Source organism: Podarcis tiliguerta (assembly GCF_965153285.1).
Source record: "Podarcis tiliguerta genome assembly, chromosome: 5".
Classification (NCBI taxonomy): Eukaryota; Metazoa; Chordata; class Lepidosauria; order Squamata; family Lacertidae; genus Podarcis; species Podarcis tiliguerta.
In genome coordinates, this window is record NC_139538.1 from 56,454,248 (window position 1) to 56,477,011 (window position 22,764).

At 41.0% G+C, this 22,764-nt stretch overlaps 2 protein-coding genes across 5 annotated transcripts in view; one reads left to right on the top strand and one right to left on the bottom strand.

Annotated features, from left to right (window-relative positions):
* Positions 1-22,764, top strand: part of PTPRE (protein tyrosine phosphatase receptor type E) — a 167,669-nt gene that overhangs the window by 43,413 nt on the left and 101,492 nt on the right. The window lies entirely within an intron of this gene.
* On the bottom strand, positions 2,603-13,891 carry CLRN3 (clarin 3). The gene is made up of 3 exons (XM_083439762.1): positions 13,538-13,891; positions 8,978-9,157; positions 2,603-2,881 (listed from the first exon to the last, which is right to left on the bottom strand). Exons 1-3 carry the CDS (start codon positions 13,764-13,766, stop codon positions 2,613-2,615), a joined length of 678 nt encoding a protein of 225 aa, XP_083295888.1. The 5' UTR covers positions 13,767-13,891; the 3' UTR covers positions 2,603-2,612.

Here is a 22,764-nt window from a genome sequence, read left to right on the forward strand (position 1 = left end):
CTAGACTGCCTCCTGAACCCACAAACAAGTGATTAAGCACCCTACAGTAGCAAGCAGCTTGAGAAACAGCCACAAACTGTTTCCTTTCCTCCAGTTTTACCCTAGACAAACAACATGGAAACTGATCTTTTTAAAAGTACGATACCCCTCCTAACTGTGCTAATGATTAATAAGCTTTACTGTAGACTTAGGTCTGCAGGAGCAGAATTAATAGAAAACTGCAAAAGATCAATTCTGTAGTCTGTACAGCATAGCAATTCTTCTTCAGATCCTTACATGAAAGCATTCAAATATCTACTCCCATGCACATTCAGGATAGGATCCGGGCCTCCCTGTCAAAGAGCAGACTTGTTCGTTTCAAGATGACCATTTGTTTTAAAAATAAAAGCAGTCATGCGTGGAAAATAGGATCTAGGCTGTGATGCTGGTGGAAGGGAGGAGAATTAACCCCCTTTCCCCTTGTGTTATTTCCCCAGTCTAAAGATTTCCCCAAGCTGTTGTTTCCCCGGGGGGGGGGGGGCGGCTGAGACAGAAAGGTAACACCTGTATTACTTTCAATTGAGATAAGATTCCAAACAAGAATATCCTAGGGAATTTAGAATCAGTCATGGCTTCTTTTCTGTGGCAGCTATCAAGTGGATGGCACTTCACTCCAACAGCTGACGTCTTTCTAGATCTGGCTTTTGGCACAGATTCACTAATCCAGGCCGACTGAAAACCACGAAGGACAAGAACTGAAGCAGACATGCAAATTGGTTCTTGGCGGGAAATAAAATCATTCTTAGATTAGCGAGCTGGTTGAACTTATCCTAAATGCTCCTTGGAGGTGGTTCCCAAGAATGCAATCAAAATAGGGGGGCAGGATGGAGTGCTAGATATTTGAAGGGGGAGGGGATTTCTACCACATGCTGAAAAGGCAAACCACTTTTAAATTTATATTGCAAGTTCTGAATTGAAAAGTGGCTTGCCACTTCAGCAGCGCGACTAGTTGCTGTGGAAACATTCAAGAAGCCCTTCTGTGTAGCTAATTCTCCTCCTCCTCCATGTATGCATATAGCTTCATCGCAGCAAGGTCACAGAGGTCAAATGCAGCTGCTGAGTTTGCATTCAGAAGCTTTCGAAGCTTTTTCTTTTTTGCTGCGGTGACTGTAAAGTAAGAAAATGTGGTGCTTTGCGAAGATCAAGTGAACTGGAACAGTGGTAATCAAACAATGAAGTTTAAGGGCCACAGGACTGGCTTGTACCCAACCAAGGTAAGTTCCACATGTTCATGTTGAATCAATCCTTTGAGAGATAACCGAAGATTTTATACAGCGTAAAAACTACTTTCTGCCACTGCAGATGTTTAGCCTAAAATAATCAGATATTTGCCCCCACAAGCGAAACTGGCACACAGCCAAGCATTTGCCAGTTCTGCTTGAGCTGCAAAAATTTCACAGTGAGCTTCAGCGAGCAATTGTCACTGTTTTGCTGAGCCAACATCCATCATGCAATGTGATTAAATCTACAATCAGACCTTATGACAGAAGCAGAGCATTTGTATTATCAGAGAATCCATATCTTGGTTTTTGAAATTAAGTGGCTCAACATGGCTCCAGCAATTGTACAGCAGCACGAGACCGTTATCAGTGGTGGACAAGCCTCAGGAGATTTCCCAGTTTCATATAATAATCACCACCAGCGGGAAATGCAGATCTCAATCTCCTTTTAGAAAATTATCAGCTTGGGCTCTCAGGCGCACGAATGTGCTTCATGCCATTGATGTAGAACCTTTAATCTAAAGCAGGTATCTTCAACCTTTTCAGATCCAGGACCTAATTTTAACCCATGCATGCATTTGGGGACCCATTTATTAATTTTTTACCATACATTTGCCTGGTGGTAGCGCTCCTGTTGTGACCCATCTTGGATCAGGCCACGACTGGGTCCCCAAACCACCTGTTGAAGACCAGTGATCTAAAGGACATACAAGAAAGCCTGAAAATTTTGAAAAAGTAGTATTGCCAGGAAAGTTGCTCTGTGGTCTTAAGTCTCCAGCGTTCTTTTGAGTAAGCAACAAATTACTAGGTAACTCAATGGAGCATTGGTCAGCATCCAATTTACATGTAAATGGGACGCTGGGACTGATGGATATTATAGTCAAAAATATCTGGGAGTGGCCAGGTTGATGAAGGGTGCTCAAGGCAAACACACACATATACAAGGTTGGGTTCACAACTATGCCTTTTCATTAAGTAACATATATTATGTAAAAGGAGCAGGTACACTAGAACAATAGGTCCAACATAACCTCATAGTAAGTGAAATGTAATTGCAGATTCAGTTAGACAGAATCAAATATATAACAGGTTTGAAGTTACAAGTTGTACAGACCTGTAGAAAGACCTTACTTAGTGGACAGAATCTGAAATAAATTATGGTGTAGTTCTGGAAAACACAGACCTTTTCCATTTATCAGCCCCAATTGTCCACATTGTTGTTCTATTTTATTCATATAGGTAGCAACCCTGCGCTGAATTATCCACCCTACATAAGTCAATGGGCCTGACATACATGTAAATGATGGTGGTTTAGACTGCCCACTTGTCCTTGAAATTAAGCAGCAGATTCCATCAAAATAAAATGCCATCTTTGGGTGCAATTTCCATGGGTCTCTCTCGCTCTTTCCTTTTCGAATACCTTGCACGTTGGTAGAAAACAATGATAATGATAGCTGCAGCATTTGAAAGGACTATAAGGAGCACGATCCAGTATGAGTATCCATAAGTGTTAGAGAGTGTGGCTTCCTTTGAAGGACCGCAAGGTGCAGCCAGCTCAACCGACAGTTCGTTCACTTCCACATTTGCAGGAAACAGAAACAAGCCCAGGAGGGAGCAGATGCCTTAAAAATAAAAAGGAAAGCAAATATTTCTGATATTAGTTTGAGAAAGTGATAGTAGGCAGATGAATATTTTTTTTCAAAGTTCTTTTCTGTTGTCAACAAAATTTGCAGAATAAGGCTGTCAGCGGCTTAGGTGGGGTTGGAAGAAAGGGCAAGGCTGGTGGAGCAGTGCTTGAATTATCAGGAAATTCTCTTTTTGCAATTCACAGGTCTTGACTTCTCCCCCCACCCCATTTTATCTAAATCAGTGGTAGGGAATGCAATCTAGCCTACCTCACTCTCGTTTTTTTTTATCACCAGACATCAGATTATCACAAGTCAAAGGAAAAACATGTCCTTTCCAGTCTGCGCTCCAATGCCTGACCCTTAACTTTAGATTTGGAAAGCAGCAGAAAGGTGTGCTCCCACTTAAGCCTGGCATTTGCAGACTTACCTGTGTAAAAGCCCCATTGAATGCAGTGGGACTTGATGCCAAGTAAATACGCTCAGAATCAGACTGTAACCCTATTTAGGTGTTATACAGATCTGGATATACCACCATTTCCAAGGCTCTAAAGTCTGGAAAAAGCCTAAAATGGCATAAACTCGACACAAGGGTGCTAAATTTAGGACCAACTATCCTGATTTTCATCTGCTGACACCGGAACCTGACATTTTTACAGTGCTTCAGAAATCTTCCTCTACTGGTACCAAATCACTTCCAAAAAGAACTATTAAGCTGGAAAGCAGAAAAGTAAAGTACTCTGGTAGTAAGAACCATCTTTCAACAAAAAAAAGATATTATATGGGAACGATCTAATGCTGGTATATTTTGTAACAGGCTCCCCCATTCCCTGTGAATAAATTCTTTTAGTCCAAAGCTTGCCGTTAGAAAAAGCAGGAGCCTCTTGAGACATATTTAGTGTAAGAACTGGAGTTATTTCAGTAGCGAGATCACAAGGATAGCAAAGTACATCAAAAGAAACCAGATGTAAGCCAAATAGGGGAATGAAGGGTTATACCCCCAGGGAAATATTTGATGGAGTTCATCTTACATTCTAACAAATCTCAACTTTCTGAAACGTCTAGAAATCTGCTCTCTCTGTCTCTCCCCTCCTCTACAGAACCTGATGTATTGCTGATTTTTCTCTTAGCAAAGTTTTGCCCTATTTTTACAGCTTCAGTTCTGATGCTGCCCTCTTCAAGGCTTTACTAACCTCACAACTTTTATTAAAATTCAAAATGTAGCAATGGTCTTGTGGTGATATTTCTTTAACAGGCTTGTTATGTTTTGGGTGGAAAATGTCTGGGAGGTTTTATGTAGGAGAGTGGAAACTCAGCCTGAGGCAAAGTGCAGATGGGATTTGTGTGGGAGGCAGCTAGTATGGAATAGGGCCATCATAAAGTAAATGCTAAAACTATCCTCTGATTGTAAAATAAATGACACAACGTTATATTGAAGAAATCTGATATCTGTATTTACTAGAGCAGTGTGACCCATCAAGTGACAGTTGCGTGTATCATAACTGCCACAGATCAGACATCATAGGTACCTTTGTTGGTCAATTAGGAAAAAGACATGCAGAAGTTATAGCAGCATAACACCTTTATTAGGACCAGTATCACAAAGGAGCGATGACACATCAGCCATCACAGCAGCGTTGGGCAAGCAATTAAGCTTCTCTGTGCCATTTCCATGCTCTAGATTGCCTCCTGGCGGGACACCTGCTTCATGCCTGCATCTTTCTCAGGGGGCTAATAGCTTTGGGATGTGTGGATGATTTAGATTGGGGGAAATTGTGCAGGGAGAAATGACTAATCCCTACTTTTTCTCTGCTCTGATCAAAATCAGAGTTTCCAGCTGCTGCTTCAAAGTCTGAAAACAACGTCAAGAGAGCCACTCACAGATCTTGTGCAGCACTTCAGTTTGGGCCCTTAGATTACCAGATGAGAGCTGCATGAATCATTCACCAGTGCCAGGGCATCATGTTAGTTGCAGTTCCCATACACTTGTTTGAGGGACTAACACACACTGCATCTAGGCAGAAGAAATGCCTTTCCTCCAGAGGGCATCCTGGGATGTCACATTCTCCCAGTGCTATTTTGGACATTGCTATGTCATCATCGCGGCTGGCCCAATACATTTTGCTGCCTGAGGCAATGGATAAGATGGTACCATCCCATTTCATCCAGGCTTGTATCCAACAGTGTATGTGGAGAGTTCCACTCATGCAACAAGCCTTCCACTTCCCTGCCAAAATGCCCTCAAAATATGCTCCAGAAAGTTCTCCAACCCTCTGAACCAGAACTACACATGAGGCTACAGGGGAGAGGAGAATAAAGCTCCATTGCACAACTAGAAATCTATTACTCTAGTGGAACAGCAGCTTTCATAGAATCCAACTGAACTTGTAGTTGTATCTTATTTAACCCTGATTAAATGATAGCTTTCCTTTCTCCATCAAACCTGGAAACAACAGGCTATCTTTGGGGTGTAGCAAGCCGGCTTACAAGACTCTGGATAATGGTAGAGAGATATTGCACTGCCATTGAACATCTGCCATGTGAGGCAGTTGCCTCACTCTGCCCAGTGGTAGAGCTGGCCCTGATGATCATTTTCTTGTTACGTGTTTATTTGAATAATACCTGCTGACTACCATTATCATATGGTTAGTTAATTTATATCGCATATTCCAATTTTGCTGCCATGTAGTGAAAGCAAATGCTCATGATTAATAGTTTTGTTCCAGAAGCCTAATCAAAGAGACTTCTCATTCAAGTGTTGCTAGTTTATATGCAACCTCCACCGTTCATTAAACCCACAAATAAAATGTATAATATTTAAATGTAAGTAGGGAGATGATAAAGCTGATGTATCTTTGTACAAATGGATTCTGCTTACACTTGTATTATGAGTGGAATACTGAGTTTATTTAAGAAATATTGGCTGCAATCCAAAGGAGCTGTTGAGATTTAAGCACTTCTTGCTTCTGCAGCTGTTGGAGCTGCTATTGTAATTTAAAAACTAAAACAAAAGAAAAAACCCCTGGCTGCATTCAGTTTCCATGTGCCTAGCCATACACAGCTCATTGAGATTGCAGCTATTGACCGCAATACTCCAACTATTAGTATTTCTCTGCAGTAGTCTTACATTTCAAGGAGATCAAGTACAGATCAAATAATTGGAAGATAGCAATCTACAGTCACAATTCTATTCAATTCTGTTCTGTTTCGAATATCAACTCGGGGGGCATCTGAAGAACCTCTACAGGGGTACCTCCATGAAAAGTTTGAACAACCTTCCTTGAAAGATGGCTTGTCCACCATTACTCAGCTTGCTCTGCAGTGCACAGCTGCAGAAGAAATAGGTGTTATAGATGAATTTTGGAGGCACTCTCAATTTGCAGATATTGGTATACTCTGCAGGGCACATACAAAAATGGTCTGCTGTTATAAGCCACCAATTTCTATAGTTTATGAGAATGGTCCCTGTTGATCTGATAACTGGAAATTTGATATACATGATCTACCTGATGCGGTTAGTGCTAAGTCAAAATTTTCTCCCAGTTTTTAAACCATTGTGCAATCCCTGGTCCTGTATTTCTGCAGGAAGCATCTGAACCTCACTGTATTGCTAGAATAATCTTCCTGTGACTTAATCCATACCTGTTTTTGTTTCTTGCAAAAGGGGGCTTCTTATGCTGTCTTTCCATGGAGGGTTGTTGTTTTTTTAGTGTGTGACACTATAATGAGACTAAGTGACAAGAGAGTTCAGGTGTCTTAGTCTGGTTTTGGAACTCCTTTTTCTGCGATGGCTGCCCACTTGTGGACAGGAGGCTCATTTGGTGCCATTATTACATATCTTTAGGCTGCAACCAAAAACTTTATAACCAGGCCTTTGACCTTTAATTATCGGTGGGCTTTTACTATCTATGCCTTTTAAAAGAGAGTAGGATGTTACTCATGGGTAGGCAAGCTAAGGCCCAATCGCTCTCTAAATCTGGCTCGCGGATGGTCCGGGAATCAGCATGTTTTTACATGAGTAGAATGTGTCCTTTTACAGTGGTGCCTCGCAAGACGAAAAGAATCCGTTCCGCGAGTCTCTTCGTCTAGCGGTTTTTTCATCCTGAAGCAAGCCCATTAGCGGATTAGCGCTATTAGCGGTTTAGCGGCTATTAGCGGCTATTAAAGGTTTAAGGGATTAGCGGATTAGCTGCTAAAAGGCTATTAGCAGCTTAGTGCCTTAGAAAAAGGGGGTGGGGAGCGGAACCCCCCCCCCAGGAATCGCAAGACATTTTCGTCTTGCGAAGCAAGCCTATAGAGAAATTCGTCCTGCGAAGCACCTCCAAAACGGAAAACCCTTTCGTCTAGTGGGTTTTACGTCTTGCGAGGCATTCGTCTTGCGGGGCACCACTGTATTTAAAATGCATCTCTGGGTTATTTGTGGGATATAGGAATTAATTCATTTCCCCCCAAAAAATATAGTCTGGCCCTCCACAAGGTCTGAGGGACAGTGGACCAGCCCCCTGCTAAAAAAGTTTGCTGACCCCTGATGTTACTAATGTACAGTGGTACCTCGGGTTAAGTACTTAATTTGTTCCGGAGGTCTGTTCTTAACCTGAAACTGTTCTTAACCTGAAGCACCACTTTAGCTAATGGGGCCTGCCACTGCGCCGCCGGAGCACGATTTCTGTTCTCATCCTGAAGCAAAGTTCTTAATCTGAGGCACTATTTATGGGTTAGCGGAGTCTGTAACCTGAAGCATATGTAATGCGAGGTACCACTGTAGTTATTTCCCTCCTTTGCTTTTAATGCATCTATGGAGGTGTTTGTTTGTTTGTTTATTTAGTTGGTTGGTTGGTTGGTTGTAAGCCTCTTTGGGTTGCCCTGGACAAGATAAAACAACTAACAAATTTAGTAAATAATAAAAATAACATGATAAAGGAGAGAGAGAAAATATTCATCCACTGTTGTATTGAGATTTGCACCACTGCACCACTTTTTTTTGCTTCAAACTACACTCTCAAAACAGCACTACACAACAGAAAAGATATGTGGGCTAAAGTTTGTGAGCTAACATGATATTCTACATAAGTCTCTTTGAGTGCCTTTTAGAAAGAAAGAAGCATTGGCCCAGAAATATGCTGATATATAAATAATTAAGCAAGCAGTTTCTTCTCAAAATCAGTTCATTCACTACAGCCACACAGCCAAGGCAAAACACTTCTTCTTACCTTTTAAACATCTATGAAATAGGTGAATTGTTTTCTAAACTTTTGTTGGAAATTTTTTTCATTAATGGCATAATCATCAATCACAGGGATGCTAGGAAAAACTGCAGGTCATTAGCAGGAGTACCATTCTGACCCCTACTGCAACAGAGGAAGCCCTCATCTCCCACTGTGTAACTCTTCCTGTCAGCTACAGATGTAAGCAACAAATAAGTATGACCACCTCAGAGGAGGGTTTCTCGGGTCATACAGCAAAATTGACCAGGACAATGTAAGTCATCTTTCCTGGTCCCAGGTATTTCATTATCCCTATCTGAATTTTGAACTTGAGACCAAGGGAAAGTGGGTGCATGGTCTCACTGGCCTTAAACTGGCAATATCATATTTTTAAAACCGTATGTCCACCCTGGCTTGGTCATGTCCACAGAATGGAAGAGAGCAAGGTCCCCAGGGACATACTCTGTGGGAAGCTGGTTTAAGGCATCAGGCCCATTGGCAGACCAAATGTTACAAAGATATCTGCACATGTAACGTGAAAGTTGGCAACATTGACCCCCACTGTGTGGGAATCCATTGCAGAAGACCACAGTGTCTGGAGACAGTCGGGTCATGTATCCACAAGCAGTGACCAGAGGAGAAATGACAGCTGGGAGAAACACAGAGAGAAGAAAAACCCATAGTGTACCCATAGTAGCAAAACTAGACGCCTTCACCTGCCCCACCTACAATAGAACATGTCTCTCCCATATTGGTCTCTACAGCCACAGCAGGTGCTGTAACTCTCCAACGGTTTGACTTCACCCCAAAGGTGCACTTCTTCATTGTCTCCTGAGACAGAAGGATGTCAACAACAACAACAACAACAACAGTAATGTATATTACTTACCAGATATGGAATTCCAGGTATAGACCCCAATAGGGCCCAAAAAGGTTTGGTAGGGGTTGCTAACGGCATTGTAGCATGTAAATCCAGAACTGAGGAAGGAGCTGATCAAACTAAGAACTAGCAGAATAATAATCACAGTGTTGAAACCCTTCGTTTTAGTATTTTCCAGCAAATCTACAACTGAAAAATAATACATCATAGTTAATATCAGTAGATACAGTGATTAATACTTCAGATGAAAATCACATTGTGTCAGCTGATTTCTATGGATGGAATTTTTTTAAAGCTAACTATATAGTATTGCTAAGAAACAGGGGGGCTATCAAATATGATCAGACATGTCTGATTCTAGAGAAATTGCCCTTCTACATTGGGATTCGGGCAAGTTGACTTATACATATTCTTGGATGTTTAGCTATTTCAGTTTCTCCTCAGTCTTTCAGTATTTTTTTAAATTACTGTTTTTGTAATTTATCCCTGAAGTTCAAACATTTAGACATGAAGGAATACCCGTTTGAAAAACAGCCTAACTGAGCATGTACCATTGTACCTAGTAGAGTATGACAAGCTTCTAAGTAGATGGGCAGCTGCAAGTTTATAACTCTTGATGTTGCATAGAAAAAGATTATGGTAATCACAAAACTGTCTAGGAATTAAATTTCATAGTTATATAGAGGATATCAGAAGCAGTGATTCAGTTGATAAATGAGCCTTCCACACACCCCTCTCTCTCTCGTGTATGAGTATGTGGGAGAGGAGCTGTGATCATGCTTGCTGTCCCCTTCATGGCATTCATATAATTTTATCTGAAACCATGCACCTATGCACATAGAACTGTGCACATTTCCCTGTTCTTGGAAGGATTATGTGCATATACTCCAGGTGGCCTAGTGAATGTGCATAATGACCGGTTATTGCAGATATTAACCACCCAATTTATATTCCCCTTAAGATAAAATATCTCATTTGATAATTCCTTGCCCATCCATTTCCCACATTGTAGGAAGCACTTATTGAGAACTAAGGTACATGTGTGTGTGTCAAAGAGAGATTATAATTTCCTCACAAAAAAAAAACTTATTCACAAGTATTTATGCAAAAGTAGAAGTGTCCATGTTTCAACAAGATATTTCAAATTAAATCTAATCAAGATTGTCTGTGCTGCCTTTTCTGTACCGGCAGAATGAAAACTCAATTCATAGTATGTCAGATAAATATTTCAGAATAAAACCAGTTCATTCTGCCTATATTTGGAAGAGTCCAAGAAGCCACGTTTGTTTATTGCATCATACAAATCATTAATGGCAGGCTATTAAGAGCCCAGTACTTTGATAGAGCTTTGTATGCCTTGCACTGTTAACTTCCAAGACATAAAAGAGAAGATCAAGTTTACTGTTCAGTGGAGTAGCAGTCACAATAAATTTAGGGGATAATATCAGAGGTCTTTGTTAGTTTGCAGTGAGGCTACTAATTAACTGACCTTATAATATACAAGCAAATTGCTCTTGCCAGCAAATTCCTTGCAGCCCAAGAACTGTGGTACAAAGGCATCGATCTAATTCACGCTACAGAATTTTACAGCGTGTCTTACATTCTGCTCTCAGGCATAACCTCCACCATTATCAGCACTGTGCTCTGTATCAACAGAAGCTCTATACAAGAGATCAGTGCCCAATGCAATAGAGAAGTATGTGGCATCAGGGGATGTGGTTTTGCAACTTCCATAGTATGTAAACAAATATATAAATTCATGGGATATACAAACTGCCATAGTGGATCAGAACAAGCTCTATCTAGTTTGGTGTATTGTTTCCAACAGTGCCAACCAGATGCTTCTGCACATTCACAAGCAGGAAACAAATAAACAAAAATTCTCCCTGTTGCTTGTATTTAATATCATATAATTAAACGTATACTCTTGAGAGTCCCATGGACTGCAAGAAGATCAAACCTATCCATTCTTAAGGAGATCAGCCCTGAGTTTTCACTGGAAGGACAGATCCTGAAGCTGAGGCTCCAATACTTTGGCCACCTCATGAGAAGAGAAGACTCCCTGGAAAAGACCCTGATGTTGGGAAAGATGGAGGGCACAAGGAGAAGGGGACGACAGAGGACGAGATGGTTGGACAGTGTTCTTGAAGCTACCAGCATGAGTATGACCAAACTGCGGGAGGCAGTGGAAGACAGAAGTGCCTGGCATGCTCTGGTCCATGGGGTCACGAAGAGTTGGACACGACTAAACGACTAAACAACAACAATTAAAGGTATAGTGCCATTGAACTTGGAGGCTTTATGTAGACACCCATTGATAGACCTATGGTATTTTGGCACAGGATTTCTACAATTTCTTAAAGCTTACTAGTTTATGGCATTATTACAGAACAACTATGTTGTTCTAGTCTACCTGACACTATAGCTTCACTTACAAACTCTAAAAGACTTGGTACTTAGAAAATAAATCCTTGAATGAAGGAACTCAAAGTTTAGTAAACCAAATTTCTGTGAAAAGCAAACATTTGGGCTTTAAAATGGACTTTCATGGGAAACTGAAACTACTGAGTGATTTCAAAGGAAAATAGCAGATCTCCAAAATGTTGTGGTCTTCATTTATACAATGTTCAGTAATTTGATGAAACTCTACATCAGGGGTCAGCAAACCTTTTCAGCAGGGAGCTGGTCCACTGTGCCTTAGACCTTGTGGGGGGCCGGACTATATTTTGAAAAAATAATAATGAACGAATTCCTATGCCCCACAAATAACCCAGAGGTGCATTTTAAATAAAAGCACACATTCTACTCATGTAAAAACACCAGGCAGGCCCCACAAATAACCCAGAGATGCATTTTAAATAAAAGGACACATTCTACTCATGTAAAAACACACTGATTCCCAGACCATCCACAGGCCAGATTTAGAAGGCTATTGGGCTGGATCCAGCCCCCGGGCCTTAGTTTGCCTACCCATGCTCTATATGATATAAAAGGGTGCTCACTGAGAAGTACCCATTAAGATCAAGACACCTGTGGAATATATGCTGCAGTGGGACTTGTCCTTCCATCCACAGGGCTCCATGATGAAGAAAGTGGATAAGGCAGTTTTTGCCAATCTCTCCTCTCCCCATTGCATTCCCTAGCCTAGCCCACCTGCCATGCTTTCCTGGAGGGTCCACCAACTCTCTCTTGAGCAGCATTTCATGGGGCACAGAGGAAATTGGCCAAAATCCTCTCTTCCCCCTTTTCAAGTGGGAGTATCCCTTTAGCAGAATTCTGCTCATAGCAGGTCTGGATTCATCCCATTATAAATCGTGGCACTACTTGGTGAAAAGCCTAGTGACAAGAGGATGCGAATGGTGGTTTCTCCCAGCCATTTCAGCCTTTGCTTTTCCTTTCTCTCTTTTTATCAATTATTCACTCGGATGCATTTGGTATGCATCCATCTAGCATTTTAGAAACTTTGCCCTTCAGAACTATGAACAATAACTAAATGAACAATTCATAGAATACCAAGGGCACTAGCTAGCATTCAGGAAACAAAGGAGAAACCTTGCTTGGACTTTGCTGTGGTATATGAAGTCTAAATATGTAAGGAAGAAGATACAACATTGTTATCAAATGATAACCATAAACCAGATCTAATTGTATTCCAGTTGGCTCACTTGCACTTATTACTGATCACACAGGGAAAGAGTAGACATGAAACTTTCTGTGAACTTCCTTAAATTAAATTAAATTAACTTAGGACCCAGGCCAGTGCATATGAGATGTTTGGCCTATTTAAAAAAAGTCACACTAATATTATGTTTCGTAATTGTCAGTGAATTATATTTAGCCAATGCTTTATTTTATATACAAACTTCTTTTATATAGTTCTGCTTCTGTGAGCAAGGTTTACCGTGAAAACTGGCATACAAATAAATTGAAGATGAAAACATGTATTCCAGCAAGACCACTATAGGACCTAATAAAGTTGGCTGACATCAAGCATTTGTTCACCTGCTAATCTTCTAATGTAATAATTCTATGATATGCTAGCAATGGCCTTCCGCATTCTACACAAGACAAAATGGCCAGTCCCTGTGCAACAGAATAAATGGACACAAAATTTAACATCCAAAATGGTAATATCTAGTAATCACTAGGACATTTCAGCCTCCCAGGACACCCTGCCGCTGGTGTGAAAGTGGCCATTATTAGGAAGGAAAATTGGTGACTTAACACAAGACATGAAATTCTATCACCTATAGCTTGAATTAAGATAATACAAATACAAACAGAGCTATCTTTCTGGAAACACTCTCTCTGTCACTATCTTTCAGCTTCAGCTAATTCTTATCATTTTCATGGACTATTTTGTCAATTTTCTTTTAGAGAGTTTGCTTGTAACGATGTTTGCCATTCTTATTTTACAGCTCTTTGCTTCCTGGTGTTACTCTTCTCTTCCATAAAAGTACCCACATAAAGAAATTAAAGCCATGGTTCACAATACCCAAGTAAACAGACAGCATTAAACCAAACAGCTCCCAACAATAACTCTTTATATTTACTTCAGCAGATAGTTACCTTGGAAAGGGGTATCCTCAACACTAAGTCCATTTTGCACGTTCTTTGAACAAGATCCTTCAAAGAGTCCATATGTAATGAATATTGTCTCAGTGGAATTTACATCACCGAATTTAATCTCACTTGAAACCCAATTTTTGGTTGCAAGAACAAGGCAAACTATCACCAAGGAGATAACACTGGTGAAAAAAGCAGAAGCAAACATCAGGGATTTTCTCTTGGATGGCATTTTATCAGAAAAGTGTTTTTCTGAGGTGCAGTAAGATTTCCCTCCTCGATTCTTAGTTCCCTAAATGAGAAATCAGTGAAGAGAAGCTTCACTTCTGCTGCTGAATAATGGGGACCCTGTTACTGGTATCTGTGTTGGCAGAAAGTCATGCCCATAAACTTTGAACTAACAGCAGTGGTAATAAAGTTGTAAAATCATTGAACTTTGGTCTACAGTAAAGTGTTGCCATAGTGACAGGAAAATCACTCCAACCATGAACAGTAAAGATCTGAAAGGGCTGTGGCTCAGGGCAAGAGCACTTGCTTTGCATGCCGGAGATCTCAGGTTAAATCACTGGTGTCTCCATGTAGGTAGACAACACTGAGCTAAATGGACCAATGGTCTGACTCAATATAAAGCAGCTTCCTGTGTTCCTTTAAAGCTTTGCATAATCAAATAATTCATTAGAAAGCTCAAATTTTATAGACTGAGTGTTGTTGTTTTTTTCATTTTGCCCATATAGAATTTTTTGGCAATGTACATTTGGGGGGGGGGTGAAACCCAGCTTCTTGTTTGTGTTTGCTTTCTGAAAACATGAAGAAGGAATAGCAAAGGGTTAGTATATATACACATAGGGCCAATTCATTCTGTTGTTATAAATGTGTAAAAGACACAATGGTGACTTGCCTTTGGTCAGAGCTTTCTTCATTTGCTTCCCAAACGGTGGGGGAGATTCCTGGTTTGCTCAGCATGGTAAACTATGGCTTAGCCAGATCATGCTGATATGTGGGCTTCCGGAGAAGACCTTGTAGCTGCTTTGCTCCTTCCTGGTCCTTTTCACTGCCATACGTTACTGAGCTAAGCCAAAGTTTGGCTTACTAGTGGGGTAGGAGAGCTGAAAATAATGCCAATATGTTTCACATCTGGCAACCAATGCACTCCTCTGGTTTCAGATAGTACATGGGTAAACGAGCCCAAAAAGCCCAGGACACAACTTTCCATGGCTCTCTTGCGACTATGGTGGCTCATTTATCAGAAGTAATGTATTTAGAATTAACTCTGGAAGTGTATACTCGATTCTGACCAAACTAAGCCTTCTTTTGCTCTAGGACAGTGATGGCCAAACTCTGCCTTCCAGCTGTTTTGTGTTTTGGGACATCCCTGACCACTGGCCTGTTAGCGAGGGATGATGGGAGTTGTAGTCCAAAAAACAGCTGGAGGGTCAAGTTTGGCCATCACTGCTCTAGGAGGCTTAGTTTGGTTATGGCCCCAGTAAGTCATTCCCATATTCTGAAAGATACAAATACAGTGGTACCTTGGCTTATATACGCTTCATATTACATACGCTTCAGGTTACAGACTCTGCTAACCCAGAAATATTACCTCGGGTTAAGAACTTTGCTTCAGGATGAGAACAGAAATTGTGCGGTGGCGCAGCAGCAGCAGGAGGCCCCATTAGCTAAAGTGGTGCTTCAGGTTAAGAACAGTTTCAGGTTAAGAACGGACCTCCCGAACGAATTAAGTACTTAACCCGAGGTACCACTGTAGTATAACACAGTGGCTAAAGGGTGATTGAGACAAATCTCTTCACTTAGCTGCTGTCCATTACGACTTGTAAGGTGACTAACAGGAGGTGGAGCCAATGACAGATGGAGCCACTTTGACTAAAGAAGAGGAAGTCATCAGGCAGCAACACCCCATGGACTGGCTCTAAGTTAGAAAGCAGGCAGGCAAGTGGAGCTCTACTTATGTCCATTGCTATGTCCATTGGGCATTCTCTAGTAGTTACTTGAATGTGGGGCTGAAAGGGTGGAGCATTAAGAAGGAGTGCTTTCATATTGCAAGGAATTGTGGGAGCTATGGGGCACATGAGTTAATGAGAAAATTAATTTTAAAATAAATGTATTTCTTAGCATATAATAAAATTGTAAGGACATCATCATGCTGCAGTTCACATGGGTTGGTGTTTGGAGAGGTGTCAAGGGAGAAGGTTTGGCAGAGGAGTAGGGAGTTTGGCAGGGGGCGGCTAGGTGGAGTTGGCAAGCAATGTGAGCAGCAGCACAACCCCTAGTCTACACATCATTGTCAGATAACCTCATGTAGAGCTCTGCATGCATTTTCACACTCACTTCTTTGTCTAAAGGCTATTTTTCACATTATGTGAAAATGCCAAAGAGAGTTATTTTTCACTCTCTTTTCACCTTACACTTTTCATAAAATTTAACACTTGGAATTATTATGCATGTTTTGAGCCATGCACCTTTCTCTTGTCTGTTCCATTTGCTTCAGGAACTACTCAGAATTAAGCTTTTCTGTGCTTTGTCTTTCCACACTCATCTAAGTTTGCATCCTAGGGCTTGTGCAAACTGCCAGTTTACGTCAAGTCAGTATTGAACTGGAGTTGATTTAGTGTATCGTTTACCTGCTGTCGCTACTCTGAAAACATCTCAGTGCTGGTGGCTGTGAGGTAGGTTGCATCTCTTGGAAAAGTGAGCCCCCTCTGTGCAAGCCACATCTGAAGTCTTTCTGCACATGCTCTTGAGTGAAACTCTGCAACACATACTGGACCTGCAGTACTGTGCGGAGTTTCTTCTTCTCTGCTTCAAGCTTCATTATACTCTCCCTTCTCTGTGCTTTCCTCTGTGCTTTCAGAAGATCTTGACTAAGCCCAGAAAATGTCTTCTGAAGGTCTTTAGCAAACTCCAAGTTATGGATCACTTCATCATATTTTTCAACAGCTTCCTTGACCACAGATCCGGCAGTTATTTGACCTCTAACAAGCTGTGGCCCAAACTGCATCAACTGATCCTGATTGAGGGGTTCCCCCTTTTTCAGACGATCTCTGTAGTCTTCTAATTTGAGCTTCTTTTTCTCAATGTTCCTGATCTTGTGTTTCATGCAGATAAGTCCATTATCAATGTAAGTCTCATACGCCTGGGAAGCCGTTGCAGCAGAACTCAAGGCTGCCTGCAGGGGGCTCAAGGGAGGCTGATTGTCCCCATGAGGGCCCTGAGTCACCTGCTGCTTGGCGGGTTTCATGCTCTTCTCCTCTGCTTCCTCAGAGTGGCATGAAGGCGAAGTGTGGCAAAGCGGGGACTGTGAAAGCTGCACCATTGAAACAGCTAGGGCTCAGCAGCCTAAACTCGCTCAAGCCCCCCCCCCTGTGCAAGTATCTGGGTGTACAACTTGGGCTGCAATCCTATACAGAGTTTCCTGGAGGCTAACCCCATTGAATTCAATGGGGCTTACATTTTTTATTAGACATGAATAAGACTGTGCTATCAGTATTCAGAGAGATTCTCTTTTACTTTTTTAAAAAAATCTAGCTTTTATACCTTTTTTTTTTAAGCTAAGCACAGTTCCTAGTGGTAAGAGGATTGTATCATAGCCTATCTCCCTTGAAACCCATTCTGTGTTTCAATATACTTGTCCATCTATTGTGTCCCTCCTAATTTTGGAAATCCAACAAATATTAAAAATAGGGGTACATGAATATTTGTATAACTCCAATTACAAAAAAGAAGAGAAGGTGTTTTAATGGAAAATTTGGATTATATTGATGCAGGTTTTGATGTGTTTGTGTCCAATATTCACATCTGGATCAAGAAATGAAATCTGGTAGATCATAGCATCAAACTATTTCCTTTATAGTGTAGCTGTTGTTTTTTGATCTGCTTTTCATGAAGAACAAAATACATGCTTCTTGTATTTCATATAGGCTTTGAAAAGTACAGTTGAGTCTCTTTGTTTCATTATTACTTTAGTGGATTTATCCTATCGCCATCCACTATAATTACTGCAAATAACTACTTACAGGTGAAAAGCAGAATAAGGCTGTTGGCATGCCTGCTTTTCTGTTCTGAATTCATTCACAATGTAAGTCAGCTGCAAGTTAGAAATTTTCACACATGGGGGTGGAATTGACCTATCATTTTAATGTCTTGGTTATTCAAAGGAATAAAAGCGAACTGCTATGCTAAATGAGAAAACTGATATATGTTTAGCCCGACCATCAGATGACACAGCAGGAATCAATGAAATTAATGAATTGTTCAAAGAATTTATTAGGATCCTGATGAGAAGAGGGCGGGGGAGAGATTAGCCCCTCAGTTTATGTATGAAAATCACCAGAATTGTGCAGGAGGTGAAACTAACTCTCCAGCATGGCAATCCCAAACCTTTTCTCCTTTGTAAGCATTTTTGTGGTATTTCAAGTTTCAGAACAATAGTAAATAAGTCATGTAATTTCACATGCTGATTCAAACTAATATGGACTTTTTAAAAAAAAAAGCCTTTCTTCATACTTTGTAAGTCAAATTGTACAATACTAATAGTTGACCACAGCATTAGACAAGTTTTAAAACCTACTGAAATCAACCATGAAAATTAGGTCAGTTATTAACTAGTTATGATGTCAATTGTGTGATAGCTATTAATATGACTAGTTTTAAAAGTTGAACCAGCATCCATAGGGGAGCCCAGTCAGGACTGGGACTTCAGAGCTGTGACAACTCCTGCCATCCTTTAACTCATTTGCTTACAAAGTAGCATTACTTGTCCTGGGAGAAAAGTATCCATTGGTGAAAATACAGTGGTACCTCGGGTTACATACGCTTCAGGTTACAGACGCCACTAACCCAGAAATAGTACCTCGGGTTAAGAACTTTGCTTCAGGATAAGAACAGAAATTGTGCTCCGGAGGCGCGGTGGCAGTGGGAGGCCCCATTAGCTAAAGTTGTGCTTCAGGTTAAGAACAGTTTCAGGTTAAGAACAGACCTCCGGAATGAATTAAGTACTTAACCCGAGGTACCACTGTAGCAGCCTCCTTCCAGCAACAAATAGCTGGCAGTTGATTTTAATTCTGATTACACATACCCCAGAGCTACTATTTAAAATGTAAAAACTGTAGGGTAACCAGCTTCATATAACCAACATGCTTTCAGCTAGTTAATATATGAAGGGGTTAAAGCAATAGAGTAAGCTGTCCTGCCAGGCTTAATCTATATCACTTTCCCTCACCTTGGGAGGAAATGGGCAACCATACCTTTTGCAGTAATCAGTGTACATGCGAATTTGATGCATGAGGAATCCTGAGCTGATCCCTCTAGCCGCTTTTGTTTCAGACAAGAATGGAGTCTGAAGGTTGTGTTTTTCTATACCAATAGTTGAGGATCTTTTATTGTTTTGTTACCAAGCAACTTTTTGCTGTCTGTGCTGTGCAACTTTTTCAGGCTGCTGTATGGAAAATTACATGAATCTGATATAAGGTGAGTTTAATACAGTGGTACATCGGGTTAAGAACTTAATTTGTTCTGCAGGTCCATTGTTAACCTGAAACTGTTCTTAACCTGAGGTACCATTTTAGCTAATAGGGCCTCCCTCTGCCGCCATGCGATTTCTGCTCTCCTGAAGCAAAGTTCTTAACCCGAGATACTATTTTTGGGTTAGCGGAGTCTGTAACCTGAAGCATCTGTAACCTGAAGAGTCTGTAACCCAAGGTACCACTTTAGAACAATTATAACTTACTAAAAACTTTGAATGTTAGTAGATTCCTCCCTGGTTAAAAGACCCATTCAGATGTTCCCACTAAACGATTAAAGGTCAGGTAATGAGGCAGTGCACATGGCGATACTGGGAACAGGGTTTTTATTTGCTCCATATTCCAGATAGGGGTTGAGACTGAAATACTGTGGCTTGCCTAAGGCCATCTAGTGACTCCATGGCTAAGGCAAGATTTGAACCACAGACTTACTGGATTGCAGCTCATAGTCTTAGACAGTGCAGAGAACAAACAAACAGCTTATCTGATAGTAACCAAATATTCTGGAATATTTATTGCAAAGTATAATAGTAAGTACTATAACACTGCTGCATTTCAGTGATGCAGTCAAGAATTTCATACATGCATAATAAATACAGCTACTCACAGGATATGTGTGGGTGTTGATATTATACATATGGATAGGAAGGAATACCTTGCATAGATTTTATTGGCACGGCAAAATTTTACTGGCATGGCAACAAATGGTTTATTCAGTTCCTCCCACAACCATCATAATAAAAAGTCATTAAAGCTCCAACCCATATTCTGTCCATGACTCATTGCACATGAAACACTGTTTTCAGAATGTCTTGAAGAATACTGCTGGTGATGAATTGGACACTTTCCAGTTTGTGTCACAGAAAGATGTAGGTCTCGATGTCTGTTGTTGCCAGACATGCTGTCAGGTGTTAACCATAACACACACAGAGGTCCCAAGATTTTCAAGCCTACAGTAGAATTGAGGATTTTGTGGGAGAAGTGTGATAACTCCTTGTGTTCCTGCTAGTTCTATGAATTGCTGCAAGCTTGCTCAGCTGTAGCATCGGCCCCCACCCTTCACCTCTTTTTTGTTTTTATGCTCCAAATTGTCCATGCACCAGGATCTCAGACTACATTTCAGGATTTGGATGTGTGTATACAGCAAGTTGTAACCCTGACCATTGTAACTGCACCCCATCAGGCATACGATAAGACACCTGTAGTTGTAATGGCATGCATGAGGTCTTCCTCTGGGGCCCACAAAACCTCTGAACACTCCTACCCTATTGGTCATGATGTGGTAAGGCTGTCTACCTGAAAAATAAATAAAGCCAAAGGAGGAAGTTGGAAGAGTGGCGTACTTTCTCACTTCCTGTTTTAGCTGTTAAAGGCTCATATTAATTTTACTACCATAATCCACAGATGCCAACAACAGTAATCCTTGGAAAAGTGAAGTGTGTACACACCAGGATTGCCATATTTCAAGAAGTAAAATATGGAACCCCCCCCCCAAATTGTTGATCTGCAGGGGCAGGGCAGTGATCTATTAAGCCAGGGGTTGGCAAAGTTTTACCTGCCTGGGCTGCTCAAGTCCCGCAGAAATCTCTCTGTGGGCCGGATTGCGTGCGCGATTTCCGGCGTCTGGGCATGTGCAGACACGATTTCTGGCACTGCGGAAGCGAGTCCCCACGCTGCGCCAGTTTAGCGCAGCACGTGGGGATTTGCCAAAGGGGCGGCTCAGTTCGGGGGCAGTTTGTGGGCCAGTTAAACTGCCCCCATGGGCCGCAGGTTGCTGACCCCTGTATTAAGCTCTATTTATGTTCTTACCATATGCATGGAAGAGGGAAGAATCCAGTGTGCTAAATGCATGTGCAAAGTCTTCCTTGAAGAACAGCAGCATCTCTTAAGTCTGAGGTGAATGCAAGGTTCAGCAATGTTATTCAAATGTTATTCAAACCTAAAGGGGACAAGTCTGTGCATAGAAAAGGCTTGATAAATTGATTGCAGGACAGATGGTACAACGCTGGAGGCTGCACAACTGCAGCATGTAGGTTGGAAAATTGCATCTTTAAATGCCCTCTGCTTCTCCACTTCGTAAACTTTAAACATGGAGAACCAGCAAAATAGGACTTAGAAATTTCTGCATCAGGGTATATAGCCTGAGGTCACATGAGGCAACCACGTTGCTGGAGCTAAACAAGTCACGGTCTAGTGCAGAGTTTGGATGAGAGGCTGCTTGGGGTGAAAAAAACACAGTACGTACATATATATCTGTATAAGATAAACGAAATAAAATAAAACATTTGGGAACCTGCAAACACTATGGGGAAGGCCGCTAACTGATGATATACTAAGAAAGTACAGGAGATGCTTGGTAAGTACTGGGGCTTTACCTGTGGTCAATTTTAATTACAAATCAGGCCTCAGAAGTAGGATATAGCAATCATTCAATATCCAATATCTAAATAGGATAGCCGATCAATTGTTCTCAGTACTTCCCTACCTCTTTAGCAATGTTTGAGCAGGAAAAGAATCTACATTTTGCAGAAGCAACCAGATTCCCAGACACCATTTTCTTGGATGCTATAAATATGATGTTTATTTTTAAACCAGCGGATAATAGCCTGTACATTTAATACACTAATGGATAAAATGTGCTGATTTTTCTTGAACATATTCAGCAGTGTCATTTTAAAATTGCTTAAATAAGAAAAATGCTTTAAATTAAGTAACAATTATTTGCAAATGATTATACCTGTAAGGAATAGGCAGGCTCTTGTGTCTAGTCCACAAATGTATGCATTAATTAAAAGCCTTTCCAATACTGTATTCCTTTTACCCCCTTGCTGGGGAGTAAATCCTATTGACATCAATGGAACTTGCTTCTGAGTAGACATGTATAGGCTTGCTCTGTTACTGACACACTGTGAATATGGAAGAAAAGTTTTTATTTCATTTTTTATTTGGGTCACAAAGGCAGCTCCTGGTTTCTCAACTATTCCTCTTTGTCCAGTAGTAATTGATGGGTGGAAGTTTGGTTCATGACATACTGTGGGTTGTATCCAACTAAATTATACCCATTAAAATTAATGAGCCTAAGTTAATCATGTCCATTAATTTCAATGGGTCTACTCTGAGTAGGATTAGCATTGGATACAGCACCAAATGCACTATTTTACTTATACTTCATAGTTCAGATGGAGCTTCCTTTTCCAATATGCCTAAAAAGCACATCCCTTTCCCCCGATATCCTTCACTGTGCAAATGCTTCATACATTTAGTAAAGTTATGCTGAAGTTCGAGGTGGAGATATATGAGGAAGCAGGACTTTACACGGGATCGCTTTAAACCTTATTTATGGGGTGTACTTCAGGACGAGCCAGATTTGAAAGGGATCATAAATGATTATACAGGATTAAGGCACGGACCTAGAATATATTAAAATAGGCTTCTGAAAGGTTGGCTTATACCAAACACTTTTTAAATGGCTGTCAACACACCCATATGCATGATCCCAAAGGTCTGGTGTATCACGAGCACAGGGTTATTAGCATCCTTAAACAATTTGAAATGGTAATAGTTGATACTGCACTGGCAGGCTTGAGAGGTGGAGGAATCAATTCATCTGAACATAAGAGGAATCCTGTTGGATCACGCCAAGGTTCCATCTGGTTCAGCAATCTGTTTCCTCTACTGGCCAACCAGAAGAGTCTGGGA